Here is a 24,710-nt window from a genome sequence, read left to right as displayed (position 1 = left end):
CTGAGTTCATACCTTGTGGTTGGAGGGTTCCTAGGCGGAAGATGAGGCGCTCTTCCTCCAACCATCGTGTTGTTATGGTCTGGCGATGGAGGAGTCCAAGGTCCTGCATGTCCTTGGTGGAGTGGGAGGGGGAGTTGAAGTGTTGAGCCACGGGGTGGTTGGGTTGGTTGGTCCGGGTGTCCCAGAGGTGTTCTCTGAAACATTCCGCAAGTAGGCGGCCTGTCTCCCCAATATAGAGGAGGCCACATCGGGTGCAGCGGATGCAATAAATGATGTGTGTGGAGGTACAGCTGAATTTGTGGCGGATATGGAAGGATCCCTTGAGATCTTGGAGGGAAGTTAGGGGGGAGGTGTGGGCGCAAGTTTTGCATTTCTTGCGGTTGCAGGGGAAGGTGCCGGGAGTGGAGCTTGGGTTGGTGGGGGGTGTGGACCTGACGAGGGAGTCATGGAGGGAGTGGTCTTTTTAGAATGCTGATAGGGGAGGGGAGGGAAATATATCGCTGGTCTTGGGGCCGTTTGGAGGTGGCGGAAATGACGGCGGATGTTACGATGTATATGGAGGTTGGTGGGGTGGTAGGTGAGGACCAGTGGGGTTCTTTCCTGGTGGTGATTGGAGGGGCGGGGCTCAAGGGCGGAGGAGCGGGAAGTGGAGGAGATGCGGTGGAGGGCATCATCGATCACGTCTGGGGGGAAATTGCGGTCTTTGAAGAAGGTGGCCATCTGGGTTGTTTGGTATTGGAACTGGTCCTCCTGGGAGCAGATGCGGGGGTGACGAAGGAATTGGGAATATGGGATGGCGTTTTTACAGGGGGCAGGGTGGGAGGAGGTGTAGTCTAGGTAGCTGTGGGAGTCGGTCGGTTTATAGTAAATGTCCATGTTGATTCGGTCGTCCGAGATAGAAATGGTCTAAGTCTAGGAAGGTGAGGGAGGAGTCTAAGATGGTCCAGGTAAATTTGAGGTAGGGGTGGAAGGTGTTGGTAAAGTGGATGAACTGTTCAACCTCCTCATGGGAGCACGAGGCAGCGCCGATACTGTCATCGATGTAGCGGAGAAAAAGATGAGGGGTGGTGCCAGTGTAGCTGCGGAAGATGTACTGTTCCACATATCCTACGAGAGAGGCAGGCATAGCTGGGGCCCATGCGGGTGCCCATGGCTACTCCTTTAGTTTGGAGGAAGTGGGAGGATTGGAAGGAGAAGTTGTTCAGAGTGAGGACCAGTTCAGTCAGTCGAAGGAGGGTGTCAGTGGAAGGGTACTGGCTGATACCCACTTCCTCCCACTTCCTCCAAACCAAAGGTCCTCCCACTTCCTCCAAACCAAAGGAGTTGCCATGGGCACCCGCATGGGCCCCAGCTATGCCTGCCTCTTCGTAGGATATGTGGAACAGTCCATCTTCCGGAACTACACTGGCACCACCCCCCACCTTTTCCTCCGCTACATCGATGACTGTATCGGCGCTGCCTCGTGCTCCCATGAGGAGGTTGAACAGTTCATCCACTTTACCAACACCTTCCACCCCTACCTCAAATTTACCTGAACCATCTCAGACTCCTCCCTCCCCTTCCTAGACCTCTCCATTTCTATCTCGGGCGACCGAATCAACACAGACATTTACTATAAACCGACCGACTCCCACAGCTACCTAGACTACACCTCCTCCCACCCTGCCCCCTGTAAAAACGCCATCCCATATTCCCAATTCCTTCGTCTCCGCCGCATCTGCTCCCAGGAGGACCAGTTCCAACACCGTACAGCCCAGATGGCCGCCTCCTTCAAGGACCGCAATTTCCCCCCAGACGTGATCGACGATGCTCTCCACCGCATCTCCTCCACTTCCCACTCCTCCACCCTTGAGCCCCGCCCCTCCAATCACCACCAGGACCGAACCCCACTGGTCCTCACCTACCACTCCACCAACCTCCATATACATCGTATCAACTGTCATCATTTCCGCCACCTCTATACGGATCCCACCACCAGGGATATATTTCCCTCCCCTCCCCTATCAGTGTTCCAAAAAGACCACTCCCTCCATGACTCCTCGTCAGGTCAACACCCCCCACCAACCCAACCTCCACTCCCGGCAACTTCCCCTGCAACCGCAAGAAATGCGAAACTTGCGCCCACACCTCCCCCCTCACTTCCCTCCAAGGCCCCAAGGGATCCTTCCATATCCGCCACAAATTCACCTGCACCTCCACACACATCATTTACTGCATCTGCTGCACCCGATGTGGCCTCCTCTATATTGGGGAGACAGGCTGCCTACTTGCGGAATGTTTCAGAGAACACCTCTGGGACACCCGGACCAACCAACCCAACCACCCTGTGGCTCAACACTTCAACTCCCCCTCCCACTCCACCAAGGACATGCAGGTCCTTGGACTCCTCCATCGCCAGACCATAGCAACACGATGGCTGGAGGAAGAGCGCCTCATCTTCCGCCTAGGAACCCTCCAACCACAAGGGATGAACTCAGATTGCTCCAGTTTCCTCATTTCCCCTCCCCCCACCTTGTCTCAGTCCCAACCCCCGAACTCAGCACCGCCTTCCTAACCTGCAATCTTCTTCCCGACCTCTCCGCCCCCACCCCCCCTCCGGCCTATCACCCTCACCTTAACCTCCTTCCACCTATCGCATTTCCAACACCCCTCCCCCAAGTCCCTCCTCCCTACCTTTTATCTTAGCCTGCTTGGCACACCCTCCTCATTCCTGAAGAAGGGCTCAAGCCCGAAACATCGATTCTCCTGCCCTTGGATGCTGCCTGACCTGCTGCGCTTTTCCAGCAACACATTTTCAGCTCTGATCTCCAGCATCTGCAGACCTCACTTTCTCCTTAGTTAACCAGGGACTAAGGTCAAGAGCCTCATACAGGGAAACCGAGACAGGCTGGTTGCTGCTGGGGGTTCATGAGCCAGTTGTATTTTCCTACAGTTTGACAGAGTCCAACAGAATCATATAATACAGAAGAGGCCTTTCAACCCATTGAATCTGTGCCAATAAAAACGATTCTAAATCGACACGAGACCCACTCTCCAGCACCAGGCCCATAGTCTTCAATGTTAAGACATTCAAATGGCTCATCCAAGCACTTTATGAAGGTTGTGAGGTTTCCTGTCTCAACTCCGCACCCCCAGACCCCCACCTCCCCCCACCCCAACCCACTGGGTAATTAAACAACTACACTATCTTCATCTACACACCTGGTCACCTCACAGAAAAATTCAATCAAATCTGTGACGTATGGTTAGCCCTGTGACTTCCTCCTACATCGCAGTTTGTGATACAACTCACCCAGACCTGAGGATTTGTCCACATTACAATCTGCCGACGCCTCCAGTGCCTCCTCGCTCCCTGCATCAAACTGCTCAAGAACTCACAAGGTCCTTCTTCCAAATGTAGAACTACATTCTCCCTCTCCCGTGTGAAGATAAATGTGAAATATTTGTGTCACACTTTACCAGTGCCTTCCGGCTCCTTGTGCCGATTTCCCTTTTGGTTCCACTCTTTCCCTGATTATTCATTTCCCCGTGATATACTGGTTGGCATTCTCCATAATCTTACCCACCAATGTTTTCTCACATTCCCTCTTTGCTTTCTTTAGATCCTCCCCCCTCCCACACACTTTCTATATTCTCAGAGTGACTCCATTGATTTGCCCCCTCTGTACCTGTTATATGTTTCTCTCTTTTCCTTTACATCCACTCCTCAGTATTCCTGGACATCTAGGGTTCTCTGGGCTTCTTGCCCCTACATTTCACTCTAAAAGAAACATGTTGGGCCTACACTGCCCCCAGTCCCCTCCTGAACCCTGCCCACTATGCTGCTGTAGAGTTACCCTCAAGTAACTATTCCCAATCTATTTTAGACAGATTTATTTTAATAAAATCTGCCTTCCCTCAAAATCTGCTTTCCATTTCCATAATAAATTGAGCCGTTATGGTGTTGTGCTCGCCATTACTAAGATACTCACCCAGTGTCACCATGAACATCTATCCAACGTCATTCCCCAGAATGTGGGGCAGCAAAGCATCATCCCTTGTTGGACCTTACACATAATTAGATAAAAAAAACTCTCCTGTATACATTTCAAGAATTCTGCTCCCTCTCAATCCTTTACACAATGGCTTTCCAAATTAACGTTGGCTCATTAAAACCCTCTCATATCCTTAACCTGTATTGTTTTTACTTATGTCAGGGGACTGTCTACAGGTGTGCTCCTCAATTGCCTGCTGACTGTCGGGAGGTGCACTATACATTCCCACCAGTGTGACTGCTCTGTTTATTCCTAAACTCTTCCCACAAAGTCTCACTTGAAGACCCTTCCAAGATGTTCTGTTCACATAATAACAAGAGAGCCCAGGTCTGGATAATGAGGCTATTGTTGAAGATGTTTCTGGTGCAGAGTGAGCTCAGTCCAGGGGAAGCTTCAGGAGTTTTCACACACATATCTTACTGAAGAATTCTCTATCCACCCTTTTTAATGTGACTAAGTCTCTCCCACCCAATTCTGAGTTTCCAACACTTAGCCCCTTTAATACGATAAGTCTGATTGCTGGGTTAATCTGTCAGGAAGTCGGGGTGTGTTGAAAGGTAGACCGAGTCAGAGAGGGGCATTATGCATCCTGATTGTCAGATCCACACTCCCACTGACTGAGTCTCCCCTCTGACACTGACCCCTCAAAGCACTTGATTTTGTGAAGTTAGTGTTGGATAAACAAAAGAATTCTGAGCAAATGGACTCTTGCCCGAATGCACAAAATGCTCACCTTAAACAACCGACGAATTACACCATCAAGAACATCCCATTTTGTCTTTCCACTGACTCCTAATGACCCTATGAGATACTGAGGAGACTTTTCTTCCTGTAAAGAAAGTTATCACACACATTAATCAAAAGCTGTTGTAGCAGAAACCATTATAAATGGAACAACATCACACTGCAGCTCCCTGCCTGATGTAGCTTTAGGATGTTTGCTGCAGTATCATCTTTTTCGGTTCAGTGTCAAATTTTGTTTGTTAATCTTTCCCCAGAGTGGGGCAGGAAGTTTTGTTTCGTTCGCAGGGCAGTACAAATGTAAGTTGCTGACAGATCGCTGTCTTTCCCATGTCCTAAACATGAGGTTTAAACCAAATATTGCTTCCTGTGTGTGCCGATGGATGTTTCTGTGGCTCTGTTTAGGAAACAGCAACAGGTAAAAGTGGATGCCCATGTGTCCTGACCAACATACCACCCAGACATGAAGTGATCCAATCACTTAGTCTCTCGGTCTTGGTCGCTGATTGCAGATTCTTTCCCGAAAAGCTGTGGTTCAGTGAAGAAAAAGCAGCATGGAATGTTTGGGATATCCTGAGAGATGCAAGTCAGCATGAACACCAAAGCCTGAGTTTACTTGCTATAGCAATCTGTCTTCTGGACAATTAGTTGCTGTATGAAACATGTCTTGTTAGCATTGATAAATGAATGTGACAAAGCTGACACTTTAAAAGGTTATTTTACTCTGTTTTGTTTTTGAAGTGAGGTCATAAGACAGGGGTTCAGAGCTGTCTAATTGAAAGTAAACAGCTTGTGAGGACATGGGGATTGTTTAAAGTTGGAACAATAGAAGCAGCCTGACTGGGTGTGACCAGCTCTTGCAGACAAGGCTTTCTAGTTTTTTTCTTGTTTTTAGAGTTAGTTTAAAGCAGAAGCTATTGGGGTCTTAAAAGATGGAGCTTCCATCTCTGATCTGCTGCTTTCTATGAATTTTCTCTTGATGTTTGTTCCTCCTGGATCGGAGAACTGCATGTGCGAATATGTGCCTAAATTTGATTTTTTTTTGTCAAACGGTATGTTTATGGGATGCTACTATTTCGGAACAGTTAATTAGTCATAGGTACTGTATTGATTATTTGGTTAAGTTTTCCAGTAGAGTTAAGTGATTCTAAATTCCTCTTTCTTTGATTGTATTTTAACTACAGTGTTTAAATAAATCGTGTTTTGTTTAACGTTGAGTACTTTGACCAATCGCAAATTAAAATAAGAAAAAGTTTAGGTCTAGGCTATCTGCCTGAGGGGTCTGGTCTGGTCCACAACAATGAGCATCTCTTGAAAATATTACAAAATACCTTAAATAAGGTCACAGTATCACAGAGTGCAGAGAGAGGAGATGTTCGAGCCATCATCCCTCTGACAGCACCTTTGAAAGCTATCCAGTCAGCCTGACCTGTTGTGAAGGGACCATTTACAATCAGCTCGGTTGGTCAGTCATCACAGAGTATGGCAGAGATGAAGCAACAATGCCCAGTGACCTGAGGTGTCCAATCAGGAAATTGGCTCCACACACCCATCGTATCAGGAAAAAACTCAGTTTGAGAGGTGCAAGGAATATTGAGAGTTACAGACCCAAGGCTGGTTACGGTACAGTTCAATTAGGGAAACAGGTTTGAGGGGCTGAATGGCCTTCTCTATATGAATATGTTGCTTGTATAATTTGCTGAGATAATTTTTGGAAGGTGCATCTCCCATCCTACCTCCGCCTCCTTCAAGATTCAACTCCCATCCCCCTGTTCCAACAACAACAACAAATCCCATACTCCCCCCTTTTACCTTAGTTCGCTTGAGTTGTTTGTTCAGGCAAATCATTATTCGCACACTACAGCTCTCCGTACGGAATGAACCATCAGATCCTTCATCCAGCAAACTGTCTGGAAAAGGCAAAATGTAAATAATCTTACTTCCAGTGAAAATGAATTGGCTCTGACTCCGACCTTTAGAAGTTCAGGCAGTGGGGAACCTGACTGGGAATCAGGGTGAGGGGTCAGTGACCATATGATGAGAGGTCAGTGAGGGGTCAGTGACCACACAGTGCGGGGTCAGTGAGGACATGGTGAGGGGCCAGTGAAGGGTCAGTGAGGGGTCAGTGAGGACATGGTGAGGGACCAGTGAAAGGTCAGTGAGGTCATGTTGAGGGGTCAGTGAAGGGTCAGTGAGGGGTGAGTGAAGACATGGTGAGGGGTCAGTGAAGGGTCAGTGAGGTCATGGTGAGGGGTCAGTGAAGGGTCAGTGAGGGGTCAGTGAGGACATGGTGAGGAGTCAGTGAAGGGTCAGTGAGGGGTCAGTGAGGAGCCCGCTGCACATCAAGCCCTGCCTTCAGCTGCCTGGGTCTAGGGGTTAGAATTTCGTCCTTACATTTTCCCAACTCTCTCTCTTTCATGAAGGTACTTCTTAAAGCTGACCTTCTGACGAAGCTTTTAAATATTTATTCAATATCCCCTTATGTGGCTTGGCATCAAATTTTGTTTTGAATTGAAACACTCCTTGTGAAGCACCTTGGGGGGGCGGGGGGGGGGGGGGGGGGGGGGGGGGGGGGGGAGAGCTGTTATGTTAAAGGTGCTGCATAAATGTAAGTTGTTGTTGAGTTATGACAAGAGTTTTGAGGGAGACAGGCTCAACATCCAAAGTGTCAGAACCATTAACACCATTAAATAACACGGGAACTGGGAGGGATCACAGGGATCTCTGTGATGTACAATGCTCCTTAAGCAGCAGATTCCATTGGATCCTGGGATCCTGTCAGTGCCATGCACAGTCTCCAGCTTTCTCTCCATCAATATCACCTCACACTAACTCAGAGGTGCCCCAGTCCCCAGTTCCATTTATGCTTTGTATCATTTGTCATCTTAACAAGAAACATCTTTGTCTCTTTCAGGCGTTAGGGAATGCAAGGTCCAGACGCTTTCAAACTGAAGCCTCTTCCAGATCCTTCATTCTCTCCCCCTCCCTCCGACTCCAACCCTTCATCTAATCCCACCTCCTACCGTATATTCACCACCTCCTCTGACCTCCGCTCTCTGTTACTGACTGATCTATGCTCAGTAAAGGGCTTAGCTTTATCCTTTTATTACCAGCTCAATTAATTCTGGGCATGACATGATGTTGAACTTTCCCTCCACCATCTTTGCCTCCATGTGGACCTCACTTTCATCAAGTTAAATGTGTGGCTATGGGAACCCACATGGGCTCCAGTCATTGGCCTCAGTTATGGGCCCCAAATGTTCCTGTGTCTCTGTGGGGTCCATGGAACATTCTTTGTTCCAATCCTTCTGAGGGTCCCTCCCCAGAACATCTGATCTCATCCAGAATTGGAAAAATGCAAGAGTTTCACTTCCAATTTCTAGCCTCTCACCTTCACCTGGTCCATTTCTGACTCTTCCCTTCCCTTCCTTGGCCTCACTGTTTCCATTTTTGGGGATAGACTGACCATTGATTTCACAACAAACCCACCAAGTCCCCCAGTTATCTCCTCACAGCCTGCCTCAGGATGGATTCTATTCCATCCTCCCAGGTTAGAACATAGAACATAGAACAATACAGCACAGAACAGGCCCTTTGGCCCATGATGATGTGCCGAACATTTGTCCTAGCTTAAGCACCTATCCATGTACCTATCCAATTGCCGCTTAAAGGTCACCAATGATTCTTACTCTGCCACTCCCCCAGGCAGCGCATTCCATGCCCCCACCACTCTCTGGGTAAAGAACCCACCCCTGACATCCCCCTTATACCTCCCACCCTTCTCCTTAAATTTAGGTCCCCTTGTAACACTCTGTTGTACCCGGTGAAAAAGTCTCTGACTGTCTACTCTATCTATTCCCCTGATCATCTTATAAACCTCTATTAAGTCACCCCTCATCCTTCGCCGTTCCAATGAGAAAAGGTCTAGCACTCTCAATCTATCCTCGTACGACCTATTCTCCATTCCAGGCAACATCCTGGTAAATCTCCTCTGCACCCTCTCCAAAGCTTCCATATCCTTCCTAAAGTGAGGCGACCAGAACTGCACACAGTACTCCAAATGTGGCCTTACCAAGGTCCTGCACAGCTGCAACATCACCTCACGACTCTTGAATTCAATCCTTCTGCTAATGAACGGTAATACACCATAGGCCTTTTTACAAGCTCTATCCATCTGAGTGGCAACTTTTAATGAGCTATGAACATAGACTCCAAGATCCCTCTGCTCCTCCACCTTACTAAGAACCGTACCGTTAACCCTGTATTCTGCATTCTTATTTGTCCTTCCAAAAGGGACAACTTCACACTTGACAGGGTTGAACTCCATCTGCCACTCCTCAGCCCAGCTCTGCATCATATCCAACTGCATCTAACCAATCCCCAACACGCCGACCTCACCTCTTCTCCTCCTCCCCAGAACAACAAGGTTCCCCTTGGCCTCTCTTTCCATCCCATTAGTCTGTGGATTCAAAGGTTCATCCACTGCCATTAATACCACCTCCAGCACTTTTTGCTTTCATCACAGAGTTTGGTGGGATAGGGTTGATGGAGGGAAGACATGCTGAAGGACATGTTGAGCTTGAAACCGAAACAGACATTGCTGGCAAAGCTCAGCAGGTCTGGCAGTATCCACCGTGGGAATACAGCAGTTAACGTTCCAAGTTTGGTGACTGTCCATCAGGACTGGAGTTGGAGTGGGCTTGTGGGGAAATGGGAGAGAGAGAGAGTGAGGAGTAAGTTTGGGTCTGGGGCAGGGGGAGACACTTGAGGATGTTAAGCCTTTGGAGCTATGGAACAAAGGGAAATCACAGAGACTGAATGTCCACACCTCGGTGAATAAGAGCTGACCAGGGTCCTGCAGTTACTGAAGGAGGTGAATGAGGAGGATACATGAGAAGAATTTAAACAGCTGGTTTGTAACAGAGAAGAGAAGCTGGGATTAGATTGACTTTCCAGGATGTCCCTGTTACAGTGAATAGCTTGAGCTGAAGACAGCAGCACTCAGTGGTGTTAAAGGTGGATGAACCAGATCTGGCAGTAACCTGAAGACTGGGGGGATTTTTATTCATTGATGGGATGTGGTCATCATCAGCTGGGTTGCTATTTATTACCCATTCCCAGTCACCCTTGATAAGGTGGTGGTGAGCTGTAGTCCCTGTGCTGTAGACCCACAATGCCATTAGGGAGAGAATTTCAGGATTTTGATCCAGTGAGGAATTTCAGGATTTTGATCCTGACTTGTGGCTTGTAGAGGAGAAAGTGAGGTCTGCAGATGCTGGAGATCAGAGCTGAAAATGTGTTGCTGGAAAAGCGCAGCAGGTCAGGCAGCATCCAAGGAGCAGGAGATTCAACGTTTCGGGCATGAGCCCTTCTTCAGGAATGAGGAAAGTGTGCCCAGCAGGCTAAGATAAAAGGTAGGGAGGAGGGACTTGGAGGAGGGGTGATGGAGATGTGATAGGTGGAAGGAGGTCCAGGTGAGGGTGATAGGCCGGAGTGGGGTGGGGGCGGAGAGGTCAGGAAGAGGATTGCAGGCTAGGAGGGCGGTGCTGAGTTGAGGGAACCGACTGAGACAAGGTGGGGGGAGGGGAAATGAGGAAACTGGAGAAATCTGAGTTCATCCCTTGTGGTTGTAGATGTTGGACTTAATAATGTTTATTGTATATTTACCAATTACATACTTGACCTTGTTTAAAATGTGACTACTTTATATTCTGTTCTTCACCTTATGATAAACAGATCTATAGATGACATGGACTCATGGGAATTGTTGTACAATTGTGATCACATTGACAGTTCTCTCACAAACATTCTGGGGATGTATTCCCACTTTACCTGTTGTTGCAGCTCCGCTGACATTGAGATTGTGGAGGGGAAGTCCCAGGGAATGGCGGGAGGAGGAAGTGGAAGATGAGGTTGATGACTGGGACTGCGTCTGCGCTGCTCCACTGCTACTTCCTGTCTCTGATTTCAAACGATCATTTTCTGCTTTCAGAAGTTCAATTTCATTCTGCAATTGAGTAAAAACAACATTTAGTAGATCCATCAGCCAAGAAAGTGCCTGAGTCACACACCGGTTTAAAATCTCAGAGCTTCTGCTACATTTCCGTGAGACCATAAGATGTAGGAGTAGGCCATTCAGCCCATCTTGTCTGCTTCGCCATTCAATGAGATCATGGCTGATCTGATCATCTTTAACTCCACTGTCCTGCTTAATCCCTATAGCCTTGATTCCCACCTTAATTCAAAATCTGTCTACCTCAATATATTTAATGACCCAGCCTCGACAGTGCTCTGCTATAAACAATTCCATTGATTTACAAGAAGCTGAGAGAAGAGATTTTTTTTTCCTCATCTCTCTCCTAACTGGGTGATCTCTTACTCTGAGATTACGTGCTTTGATCCTAAACTTTTCCAGAAGGGGAAACAGCTTCTCCATATCCACCATGCCAAATCCCCTCAGAATCTTGTATGTTTCAATAAGGTCAGCTCTCAATTTTCTAAACTTCAACACGTATGGGCCCAATATACTCACCTCTTGGTATAAGACAGTCCCTCCATACCTGGGTTCAGCCAAAAGGAATCTTCTCTGTCCCTGCTTCGGATGGCAGTATATTTTTCCTTCAATAAGGAGCCAAACTGTTCACAGTATTCCAGCTGTGGTCTGACTAATGGCTCATATAAGCTTTTGCAAAACCATCTTACCATTAAACACCATTCCCTTTGAAATAAAAGACAGCTTTCCGTTTGTCTTTCCTTGTACCTCCCGATCACGGACACTTGTTTTATACATACCATGGACAAAGACTCCCAAATCCCTCAGCGGTGTTGCTTTCTGCAGTCCTTCTCTGTTTAAATAACGTTCAGCTCTTCTCTTTTTCCTGCCCAATTTCTCTTTGGTTTAGAGACACAGCTGTCTCACAAGGTCTAATAGCCGCAGCTTCCAAACTGGGGGCCTTCAAATAAACTTAATTGGTTTTGCTTTGAATGTCAAAATTTTTTTTGCAAGCAATCAACCCATTTCAGGAACAAAATATTTTTGACTTAACAGCAGTCAGTGGTCAAGGAGCTTGGACATGTTACAGACTGTGTCCTGTGCCAGGCACATTGGTAAGATCGAGAGAACATGAGGGGTGCAGCCATATTGATCAGCCTTGGCTCAGTGCACAGCACTCTCATCTCTGAGCCAGTACACTCTGACTTCAAGTCCCATTTGAAATACTACATCAAAAAGGCTGACCCCCACAGTGCAATACTGAGGGAGTACTTCAGAGAAACTGACTTTGAGATAAACAATAGACCAATAGGTGCAGGAATAGGCCATTCGGCCCTTTGAGCCAGCACCACCATTTATTAAGAACATGGCTGATCATCCTCAATCAGTATCCTGCTCCTGCCTTATCCCCATAACCCTTGATTCCACTATCCTTAAGAGCTCTATCCATCTCTTTCTTGAAAGTATCCAGAGACTGGGCCTCCACAGCCCTCTGGGGCAGAGCATTCCACACTCCCACCACTCTCTGGGTGAAAAAGTTTCTCCTCAGCTCTGTTCTAAGTGGCTTACTCCTTATTTTTAACCTGTGTCCTTAAGGCATTGAACTGAGCTCTGTCCACCATTACAGGTAAAGGTAAAAGATCCTTAAATAACTCCCCAGAGACCAACATCTCATCACAAAGTCACCCTTTACTCACACGGGGGAAGTCCTTGTCACTGATCCGGCTCCCTCAGAGCCAGCTCTCAGAGTGTACAGAACCTCTGACACTCCTGGTTATATCTGTCAGCCAAGGCTCCCTGACTGGACCAGGCTAACAGCAGGGGACTATGTGTGGAGCACTGGTCCATCTGATCACTTGGCCAACAGAAAGAAAATCTGACTAGACTCAAACTTCATTTTGGGATCTTACTGTGCTCGAACTGGCTCCATTTCCACCATTACCATGGTGACTACAATTCAAATGGTTTTTCATTGATTGAATGACACTGAGACCCTGAATAGTGTGATGCGAATGTCTCTTTCCCTCAGAGTTACCTGCATCCTGTTCATTGCTTCCCGGATCTGGTCCAGGTGGTGAGCAGAGCTAAGTGCTTCCAGGCGAATATCAGTCAGTTTGAGTTCCTTCTCCCGCAGCTCACTCTTCAGGTGTACAATGGCCTCAGCCTCCGTCTCGGTGCACTCACAGATGCTAAAGGGGTGAAGCAAAGGAATTGATCAGCCTCAGGGCAACATTCTAGAGAGGGTTAGCAGGGCTAAGACAGGGCCTTACAAAACAACAATAATCCACATTCATCAAAACAAACTGTCCCAAGCAGAGAGCAAAGATCAGGGCTTTCAGAGAAACAGAACTCCACAGGTGAACAGACATGGAAATTGTGACAGCAACAAAAAACAGGCGACACAAACAGCACTGGAAAGGTTTCCACTTCGGAGCAATTCTACCCCATGTTGAAGACCAGCGCAAAGTGTGAACTGATGATAAATTTATGGGACACAAAATTCATCCACTCTGTCTGTGTACTAATTACAAGAAGCAGATCTAATCATGAGGGACATGCAGATCACTGGCTGTGTCAGTATTTATTGCCCATCCCTAGTTGCCCCTTGAGAGTGTGGTGGTGGGCTGCCTTCTTGAACCACTGCAGTCCATGTGCTACAGACCAACAATGCCGTTAGGGAGGGAATTCCAGGATTCTGACTCAGGGACACTTGGAGAGGAACTGGTAGGAGGTGGTGTTCCCATGTGTCTGATGCTCTTATCCTTCTAAATGGAAGTGGCTTAAACAATTAATGGTAAAGCCAACAGAGTGTTGCTGAACAGAGACCTTGGAGTGCAGGTTTAAAGCTCCTTGAAAATGGAGTCTCAGGTAGACAGGATAGTGAGGAAGGTGTTTGGAATGCTTTCCTTTATTGGTCAGAGCACTGAGTACAGGAGTTGGGAGATCATGTTGTGGCTGTACAAGATATTGGTTAGGCCACTTTTGGAACACTGCATTCTGGTCTCCCTGCTATAGGAAGGATGTTGTGAAACTTGAACGGGTTCAGAAAAGATTTGCAAGGATGTTGCCAGGGTTGGAGGGTTTGAGCTACAGGGAGAGGCTGAGTAGGTTGGGACTGTTTTCCCTGGAGTCTCAGAGGCTGAGGGGTGACCTTTTAGAAATGTACAAAATATTGAGGGGCATGGATATGATAAATAGGCAAAGTCTTTTCCCTGGGATGGAGGAGTCCTGAACTAGAGGGCATAGGTTTAGGGTGAGAGAGGAAAGATTTAAAAGGGATCTGAGGGGCAACATTTTCATGCAAAGGTTGGTACGTGTATGGAATGAGCTGTCAGTGGTGGAGGCTGGTACAATTATAACATTTAAAAGGCACCTGTTTGGGTATGTGAATAGGAAGAGTTTAGAGGCATATGGGCCAAATACTAGCAAGGTTAGATTAGGTTAGGATATCTGGTTGGCATGGTCAAGATGACCAAAGGACCTGTTTCCTTGCTGCATTATGATTAGATTAGAGTACCTACAGTATAGAAACAGGCCCTTCGGCCCAACAAGTCCAGACCTACCCTCCGAAGCGTAACCCACCCAGATCCATTCCCCTACAAATGCACCTAACACTGTGGATAATTCAGCACGGCCAATCCACCTGACCTGCACATCTTTGGACTGTGGGAGGAAACCCACGCAGACACGGGGAGAATGTGCAAACTCCACACAGACAGTCACCCGAGGCTGCAATTGAACCTGGGTCCCTGGCACTATGAGGCAGCAGTGCTAACCACTGAGCCACCGTGCCACCCAAACTCTATGAGTTAATAGCTATGACTCTACAGTCATGGGTTTGGAAGGTGCTGTCTGAGGACTTTTGGTGAATTTCTGCAGAGCATCAGCAGTGGAGGGAGATGTGGTGCTGGTCAAGGGGGTTGATTTGAGGGATGGTGTGGAACTTGTTGAATGTTGTTGGAACTGCTCTGGCCTCTTTTTGAGATTAAGGTCAGCCCATTCCTTCTAAGACCTTGCTCCGAGTGCCACGCTGCTGTTGCTACACCTTCCCCAATCCCCACCCTCTGCCACTAACTGGGCAGCAATCCCTCCTCTGGACCACCCTGACCCTGACCCTGACCCTGACCCTGACCCTGTGCAAATTATGCTTTATGGCCTGTTGCCATTGAGACTTGTTCATCGTCTGTGATCAAACCCACCTGCAAACTCCCATCCCTTATCCCAGATCCCAGATAAACCCCATGGAGCTAATTCTCCAGCAGTGTGTCAGAGTGTGCAGGTTAATCACTGGGGCTCAGCAGGAAGCAACGTACAGAAATAAAAAGGCATTTTAGAAAACCAAGATTCGATTCATTTAGCAACAGGAATATTGATGTGAGAGAATGGACAGCAATGGGCAGTAACATCACCACATTCCCAAGCTGCACTTTCTGCCTCTCACTGCCCCTCCCTCACTAACAACCAACATTAACAGCTCCATTCCCTCTCCCTTGCTAACATCTATCCTACTCGTACCTGACTAACACCCAGTAAATCGTGTCAGTACAAATGTCGTCAGGTTTTGGATGGAGAATGGGTGAACACAGTGTGGTTCAATCCCTGTCAGATAGACAGATGCTGCTCGGGTGCCAATGCAGTGCAATACACCCAGTGGTGTGGGTTAGACTGTGTGCAGAAGAACAGAAATGACATTTATCAAACACACACACACACACACACACACACACACACACACACACACACACACAAACAATGATCAGTATTAGAAATGGCTGACATGGTCAAGTTATTACCCAGTGGGTTAATATTTTAGTTTAAGATGAAAAGTGGTGTTACACAACAAACCCAATGTTTTCAGATCAAATATATTTGCACCAAGAAACACCTATTGCATAGCACAGTAACTTTCCAAATCATTAGTAATGTGAGTCTAAATTGTAACTCAATTTGAAAGCAAAAGCCTTGAGAGCTTGTTAAACGATTGGTGCCTCCTCATGTATATATAGTCATTCTGTCATCTTGAGATAAAGTCATACGGTCATAGACTCAGAAAGCATGGAAACAGACCCTTTGGTCCAACTAAATATTCTTATCTAATCTAGTCCCATTTGCCAGCACTTGGCCCATATCCCTCTAAACCCTTCCTATTCATATACCCATCCAGATGAAGTATTAAATGTTGCAATTGTACCAGCCTCCACCACATCCTCTGGCAGCTCATTCCATACACACACCACCCTCTGTGTGAAAAAGTTGCTCCTTTGGTTCCTTTTAAATCTTTTCTCTTTCACGTTAAACCTATGCCCCTCGTTTTGGACTTTTCTACCCTGGGAAAAAAACCCTGCCTATTCACCGCATCCATGATCCTCATGATTTTATAAACCTCTATATAAGATCATTCCTCAGCCTCCGAGGCTCCAGGGAAAACAGCCCCAGCCTATTCAACCTCTCCCTGTAGCTCAGATCCTCCAACTCTGGCAAGAGCCTTGTAAGTATTTTCTGCATCCTCTCAAATTCTTTCTTACAGCAGGGTGACCTGAACTGTACCCAATATTCCAAAAGTGGAACTTGCTTTGCCTTATCACGATCTCCATCATCTCCAAACTTCATTCTGTTTTGCTGAAGCATTGGCAGGTTCAACCATTTTATGCCATGATTGTAGTAAAGGCCTGCTTTAACGTAACTCATTAAATTAACATCTGTGAATGCTGGAGGAACTCGACAAGTCAGGCAACATCTGCAGAGAGAGAAACAGAGTTAATGTGTCAGGTCCAATTCCTCTTCAGGACTGTTTTGAAGAAGAGTCATACCAGACTAAAAATACTGACTGTTTCTCTCTCCACAGATGTTGCAAGACCTGTTGAGTTTCTCCAGCATTCTGTGTTTGTGCTTTATTTTTATTTGATTGTTAAATTAAAAGCTGTTAAATAGCAGCTAGCCAGAGCACTGATGCTCGGGGTTTGGAGTCAGGAGGTTATGATTCTAGCTGAAGATCGGGATTTGATATGATCAGCTTGGCTCACCCAATCACAGTGCCTGGACAGACTGTTTCTCCAGTGAACTGTCCCACGTTGTTCCCTCAGTGAATGGAAACGATTCCGGGGGCTAAGTCAAAGAAGAGCAGGGAATGTCTCCCTGCTGCCCTGGCCATAACATTTCCTTCACTAGAAATCAGCTGATTTAGTTATAATCACACTGCTCTTTATGGGAGTTTTTGTGAAGGTTTCTGCTGCTTTTCCTGCTGCCCAATGGAAGTTAAACCTTCATGAAACATAGAGAAGGTATAGAGTGACTACACCTTTCCATTTTTCTCTATTTTTGACTGTGGATCAAAATGGAAAAAGGACTGTTTTTGACCATGGGCTGTTCAACAGGACATTGCACTTTTAAAAACAAATCACTAGAACTCATTGTGAGTTTTGTTTACACTGTTGTTTTCCTCCACTGGGGGAGTTCAGAGGGGTTGCAGGGCGGGAGTGGGCAGTGGGGAAAGATGATTGACACCCAATCACACCATGAATACCTGTACAGTGTATGCTTTCATTAAAGGTTGACTTCTGACTGGTTTCTCAATGAGAACCAATTATGGCAGCCAGGAATCCTCAGCACAGCAACAATTCCTTGATTAGATCCTGGCCACAGGACCAGCCTGTAGGTTAACAATTCTGTGGCAGAGTCTAAACAGACAACACGTCTTTCTCTCCCTCTGTGGAGTGAAGTAATTGAGAACTGAAAGTTCGCTAACCATCCTCTCCCAACATTTGCTATTTGCTCTTGCCTCAAACCGGTTAATAATGAACTGAACAATTCATGGCCCACTGCCTTATATCTTCGTCAAAGAAATGAAAAGACCAGCAGATAAGGAGATCGGAGATCAGTTATACCTCATTGAATCCTCTAGATTGATACTATTGAATTGTGCTCCCCTAACTGTTCTTTTGTCCACTCAGAACATCCACGTCTGTTTGTCTGAATGTATGGGAGTTTAAGATAGAGTAGGGGTTAGGATAATAGAGTCAGTAGGTAGTAGAGTTAACCCTGACTCTAACCAAGTTTATTCTTTATTTTCTTACTGGAGCAGACCTATTTATAATACATACTAGTTTCCTTTTATGCACAGAAACAATTTTATCTTGAGTTCATCAGACAAGAACATTGGCGACCTTGAGTAATTGGATTCAATCTCTCACCTTTCTGACGCCGGGAGCAGTGGGGCAGGGTCTTAGTGTACTTTCTCAATTGGGCAATTTCAGACACAACATCAATGCAGGGCTTTTCAAATTTGTGACAGTAAAAATTGTCAGAAAAGGATTTTAAGGACACTCCTCCATTCATTCCTCAACCAAAACTAAAACTCAGGAATCTGGTGTTTTACTGCTTTCAGAGGTCATGCTGTGTCTGCCCAGCCAGTGAATTTACCTCAAACATACTCAGCTAACCAAACCTCCCACTTTAATAATGGACAGGCTGGTTCAAAGGTTAACCGGAAAGAATTCCCCAACTAGTTGGAGACTGAGCAGGCACCAATCCAGTGCATCCGCATGCAGCACACCACTATTTACCGGGACCCATGCTGATAGATCACTGGGCCATTGAGCTGTTTCCTTGTCACCCAGAGAGGCATGGGTTTGCTGAAAGCAGAGGTTAAAACAAGAGGCAAGAAATGAAATGGAGTAACTAATAACAGGAACACATTTGAATTGATTGAGGGGTGTGTGTGTGTCTATGGGAGAGAATGTGTGTTTGTGTGTGTGCACAGCTTATGTGTTGTATGTGTCTGAATGAGTTTGTAAGTGTGAAAGTTTGTGAGTTGTGTGCATGTGAGTGAGTTCGCATTTGTGTGTGCTTGTGTATAAATTTCATATCTAGAAATCTGCGGTTAAAAGTCAAACTTTTAATTTGGAATTCCATCCTTACACTCACATTTTGTGATCCAGAGGGATTCAGGGTTTTGTGATATGAAGGAGTTAACTGCCTCATAGAGCACTCAAAATGGTTACTCTGCTTTCTCTCTCTCCACAGATGCTACCAGACCTGCTGAGTTTCTCCAGCAATTTCTGTTTTTGTTTCAGTTTTCTAGAATCTGCAGCGTTCCGTTGGTAATAATTCTAAACCGTTTCTTTCTTTCCTGATGACGTGGTGATTCTGAGGGGTTTTGTACAAAATGTTCAGAACGTTTGCACACAAGGTCATGCAAAAAGCAATTGGGTAAATGACCCGCTGGCAACTTTGGTCAAGAGGAAATCCTGAGCAGGGCAGAACAACTACCCCACCCACCCTCGCTCTTCTTCCCCTCATCCTGCTCGATTTGTTTGTGACCACCTGACAGAAGAGATGGAACCTCAGTCTAATGTCTTATCTGAGATACAGCTCATCATGGGCACACACTCTTAATCTTAATTAGTTCTTCACCTTGTCACAAAGCTGGTCTTTTTTCTCAAAGTTACCTTGATTTTTATCAGAGGGGTCGTAAAACAGCCCAGGCTCTGAAACGGCTGAGTTGGAGCAGAGCTGAATGGTTTATTGGGGCTCTTTTTGTCTACCCCAAAACAGATGACACTGCAGGCCAAAGGCTTTCATGTTTTAGAAAGGAGACTGGTCATTCCTGGCAGCTGAGAGTTTTTTTGGTTCGGTTGGAGGAGGGGATGTGTGAAACAGGCTGCTGACTCCCCCTCTCTTTGTAAACTGTAAGCCTCTGTTTGGTTTGACCTTTTGTGCTAAGGGATGTGTGTATTGGGACTGTTGCACATATTTTCGGAACAGCATCATTAAGTAGGGGTTTGGATAGGATAAGTTATACAGTATTCTGGTTTCTGTTCTTTGTGCTTCATTCTGTAATTTGGTAAATAAACCTTGTTTGTTTAAAACTTGGCAGTCGACTCAGCTAATTTACACCAGAAATATCCACTATACACCTCGTTAAATAAGTAGCAAAGTTATGGTCTGGGCTACCTACTTAAAAATGTTTGGAGGAATCTGGCCTAATCCATAACAACCTTATACACTAATCACCATCTCTTATGCATCGTTCCTGACATAAGCTTGTAAGTTTGCTCACTGGTAGATTTGTTCTCAGATGTTTCCTCGCCATGCTCAGTAACATCCTCAGTGAGCCTCCTGTGAAGTGCTAGTTTTCTGTCTTGCTTGCTATTTATCTGTTTTGGTCTGTTGAGGTGGGTGAGATCACTTCCGGTTCTTTTTCTGAGAGATTAGTAAATGGGGTTCAAATCAGTGTGTTTGTTAATGGATTCCTGGTTTGAATGCCAGGCCTCTAGGAATTCTCGTGCGTGCCTTTGTTTAGCCTGTCCCAGGATGGATGTGTTGTCCCAGTCAAACTGGTGTCCCTCCTCGTCTGTCTGCATGGATACTAGTGATAGTTGGACACGTCGCTTGGTTGCTAGTTCATGCTCATGTATCCTGGTGGCTAGTTTCCTGCCTGTCTGTCCAATGTATTGTTTATTCCAATCCTTGCAGGGTATTTTGTGTATGATATTCGCTCTGCTGGTTATGGGTACAGGATCCTTTAAATTCATCAGGAGCTGTTTCAGTGTGGTGGTAGGTTTGTGGACTACCATGATGCCTAGGGGCCAGAGTAGTCTGGTCAGCATCTCCGAGATGTCTTTAATGTCTGGCAGGATGGCTCTTTGAAATAATGTCCTGATGCAGCTCTGTTTGTGGGTGTTGGGATGATTGTTCCTGTAGTTAAGCATCTGGTCAGTGTGTGTGACTTTCCTGTAGACGCTGGTCTGCAGCGCTCCATTGGCCTATTGTTCTACCGTGACATCTAGGAAGGGGAGTCTGTTGATGTTCTCTTCCTCTTTGGTTAACCTTATACCGGTGAGGATGTTGTTTATGCGTTTGTGGGTTTTTTTCTAATTCATTGCATTTTGTGATGGCAAAGGTGTCACCCACATAGTGGACCCAAAGCGTGGGCTGGAGCATAGGAAGGGCTGTTCGTTCTCACCTCTGCATCACTGCTTCTGCTTAAAGTCCTGATACAGGTGATCCCACAGGCACCCCATTGGTTTGTTTGTAGATCTTGTTGTTGAAGGTTGTGAGGCATGAGGCTACTAGTTTGAGGGTGCTGACCTTGCTGGTGGAGTTGGTGCTGTCAGGTGTTTGTGTACTTGGTTCATCCAGCAGTGGGACCAGTGTTCCGCAGCACTGCAGATACTGATATCCACCAACGGGTGACAATGGACCTGACTCCACAGCTCGAAACCAACTGAGGAAACTTCACAAGACAGGTGAAATTAACGAGATAGACCTCCAAGCAATGAAACCCGAAGGATCCAACACACCCTATTTCTATGAATGGCCAAAGGTACATAAACAAGCACCACCCCCCTCGTCCCCCGACCCATAGTCTCACTTCCCAGTGCACTGACATACAGACTAGCAAAGGAACTGCAACATAAACTGAAACATCTAGTAGAAGACTCAATCCACTCCATCCAGGAATTCCTGAACAAAGACACCAAGGTAGGGGAGGATGAGATCATGGTTTCCTTCAATGTGACGGCCCTATTCACATCAATAAACATCAGTCTAGCCAAAGAAACACTGGCCCCACTGCTGGACGAACCAAGTACACAAACACTTGACAGCACCAACTCCATCAGTAAGGACAGCACCCTCAAACTAGTAGCCCTATGCCTCACAACCCACTTCACCTTCGAAACAAGATCTACAAACAAACCAATGGGGTACCTGTGGGATCACCTGTATCAGGACTTTAAGCAGAAGCAGTGATGCAGAGGTGAGAACGAACAGCCCTTTCCATGATCCAGCCCACGCTTTGGGTCCACTATGTGGGTGACACCTTTGTCATCACAAAACGCAACAAATTAGAAAAAAAACCCACAAACACATAAACAACATCCTCACCGGTATAAGGTTAACCAAAGAGGAAGAGAACATCAACAGACTCCCCTTCCTAGATGTCAAGGTAGAACAATAAGCCAATGGAGCGCTGTAGACCAGCATCTACAGGAAAGTCACACACACTGACCAGATGCTTAACTACAGGAACAATCATCCCAACACCCACAAACGGAGCTGCATCAGGACATTATTTAAATGAGCCACAACTCACTACAGCACCCAGGAACTATGACAAGCCGAGGAAAAACACCTATACAACCTATTCAGGAACAACGGTACCCGATAAACGATGTCCACAGATTCCTGCACAACAGATCTAAACAACACGCCCAAAGTCTCGAGCCACTCTGCCATACATCAAAGACATCTGAGAGATAATGACCAGAATACTCTGACCTCCAGGCATCGTGGTGGTCTACAAACTTACCACCACACTGAAATAGCTCCTGATGAAATTTAAGGACCCTGTACCAACAACCAGAACGAACCTCATATACAATATACCCTGCAAGGACTGGAACCAACGTTACATTGGACAGACAGGCAGGAAACTAGCCACTAAAAGACATGACCAATGATTACTGTTATCCATACACACAGACAAAGAGGGACACCAGTTTGGCTGGGACAATACGTCCATCCTGGTACAGGCTAAACAAAGATACACCCTGGAATTCCTGGAGCCCTGGCATACAAACCGGAACTCCATTAACAAACGTATCGACTTGAACCCCATTTACCAACCTCTCAGAAAGAGAACTGGAAGTGATAATACCCACCACAGCAAACTGAGACAGATAAATAGCAAGTGGGACACAATACCAAAGCTTAACCAGAGGCTCACTGATTATGTTAGCCAACATGGTGACACGTCTGAGAACAATTCTACCAGCTCCGTGAGCAAATTTACAACCTGATCCACAATCTGTGTGGCAAATCTTCTCCAAAATTGTTCCTGTGGGATTTCAAAGACACTCACACCCCAAGGGCCAACTTTAACCCTGAACAATTTGTGCTTTTGAACCAGGTACATCAGGGCCTGACAACCAGAACAGATCATTTCCTCCCAATTAATATCAACAACTGCACACAACGCAACAACGATTGGTCTACACTCAGATGGTGTAGCTGTCACTGGGAGCTTTGTGTACAATGTCCCACTCTGGAAGTTTTAGGAAAGATTCTAGTTGACACTGCCAGGGCACTGATACAGGAGTGCAGCACAGTCTCCCCAGGTTGCACAATGGGTCAAACATTAAAATGAGCTGAACCAGTGAACATTATGGGACAATGGGGTCCTTCACTGCATCTGGAGGATTGTGAGATGGTCTGGAGAGTGAGATTGGGGCATTTTACTGCCTTTACAATTCTGCTCAGATCTATGGTAAGAAGTCTTTATTTTCACATGACTCCTCTAATCCTCTCCTCATTTATTCCACGTCTCACTGCCTGATTGGCTAATTCTTGACTCTGGCAAATATCACCGCCCCTCCCACGTTTCTGTTTTTAAAACTAATTAATGAGACCATTTCCCCTTCCTGGCTGTAAAACAAACTGGGTGGTATTTAAGGCACATGCCAGCCACTGGCTGGACAGAAGCAGGGCTCCCACATTGCCCTCCCTGGGGAAAGGCAAACCCATTAATCTCCAACACACCGTGAAGGGTCAGGATGGATGAGGAACCTGGGTTACAGGAGAAGGTCACAAAGTAATGGCTGCACTGGGATTGGAGAGGGGGTCCTCAGCAGGGACAAGAGAGTACCCACTTCCTGGCGCCAAGCTCCTCAATTGGTACTGAGTGCCATTCAACAACAGACCCTTACCATTCCCCCACCCCATGAAACCCAAAAGTAACACTGACAGGAGTTTTCTTTCAGTGAGGCAATGTACTGCCCTGTGCTGAGGTTTTAATTACCCACTTCATGGTGCTGCTGTCAGCAGTGAGTGGGGGGGTGCTGACTGACATTTGTAGGTCTTCCTACCAACTGGGGGTAGAAACAGAAAGACACTGGGGTACCCACCTGACTCACTCCTGCTCGATTTGATCCCCTCCAATTTGCAGACTGCAGCAGGAGGGGCATTCTGCTCAGACTCATGGAGACATCTTCCATTTCTGGAAGAAGTGTTGACCTTATTTCATACAGGCCTTCCCTCAGTTAGAGCACAGCAGACAGTAACGGGTGAGCTATCAAGTTGGCTTGGATCATGGGGTGGGGTTTACATGTTTCCAAACCTTATTCAGAAATTGTGAATCCTAATTTATTTTGCCCACGTTTATGTAGCTGCAAGATCTTTCAAATCACTTACGCGGATGTAGAATGTGATGGCTTCAGGGATCCAGGATCTGTTGAGTCCTGGTGTGATTTGGGAGATGATGGAATTGAGGAGTCAGTGATTTCTTCGATGTCCGAATGAGAGAGATTGGGTTTTGATGATTTCTTTTTACCAAAAGCTTGCTTGAAGGAGCTTCTCAGCTGGAAAGTAAAAGTCAAACATTGAAGGATTGTCAAAACACCCATCGGATTTACAAATATTCCTCAGGGAAGGAAATCTGCCACCCTTACATGGTGAGGCCTACATGTGAATCCAGACCCCCAGCAACAGGGCTGACTCTTAACTGCCCTCTGACAGCCACGGTGGACAAAGGCAAAAACCTTTGACCTCATCCCGTGAAGAAATAAAATAAAACAAATCACATGATGGTAATTCTGAAACTGACATCAGCGTCCTGGAGACTGGTTGTCATGGTGGAAATGGAACTGGGAATTAGACAGAATAGCCAACCTTTCAACCCAACCGAGTCCAAGTCAGCAGTCTGGGAGACAAGGAGAGGTTCAGGAGAGTAAACCCTGGAAGCAGGAAAGGCCATTCTTTCACAAGATTAAGTATCATTACATCAGGAAGGCGAGAATCCCCATAGTGCTCTTACACATTGTTTAAAAACAAGTATATGCTGAGGTAAAGTACACTGCACATAAATGTTGTTACTTAGTCCTTGAAAGTTGCCACCCAGTTTGATAGGGTTGTTAAGAAGGTATACAGTGTGTTAGCTTTTATTA

General features: G+C 46.3%; 1 protein-coding gene across 8 annotated transcripts in view; it reads right to left on the bottom strand.

Moving 5' to 3' along the window:
• The window catches only part of nav3 (neuron navigator 3), a 440,932-nt gene that overhangs the window by 21,640 nt on the left and 394,582 nt on the right, over nucleotides 1-24,710 (bottom strand). For all 8 annotated transcript variants that reach the window (XM_060839577.1, XM_060839579.1, XM_060839580.1 and 5 more), the window contains 5 exons: nucleotides 23,959-24,125; nucleotides 12,803-12,956; nucleotides 10,608-10,782; nucleotides 6,588-6,685; nucleotides 4,768-4,863 (listed from right to left, as the gene is read on the bottom strand). In XM_060839577.1, the coding sequence (XP_060695560.1) occupies nucleotides 4,768-4,863; nucleotides 6,588-6,685; nucleotides 10,608-10,782; nucleotides 12,803-12,956; nucleotides 23,959-24,125 (690 nt within the window). The remainder of the gene's footprint in view (nucleotides 1-4,767; nucleotides 4,864-6,587; nucleotides 6,686-10,607; nucleotides 10,783-12,802; nucleotides 12,957-23,958; nucleotides 24,126-24,710) is intronic.

Source organism: Hemiscyllium ocellatum, chromosome 19, assembly GCF_020745735.1.
Source record: "Hemiscyllium ocellatum isolate sHemOce1 chromosome 19, sHemOce1.pat.X.cur, whole genome shotgun sequence".
NCBI lineage: Eukaryota > Metazoa > Chordata > Chondrichthyes > Orectolobiformes > Hemiscylliidae > Hemiscyllium > Hemiscyllium ocellatum.
Note: the sequence above shows the minus strand (reverse complement) of the source record. Positions and strands in the feature narration are given on the sequence as shown.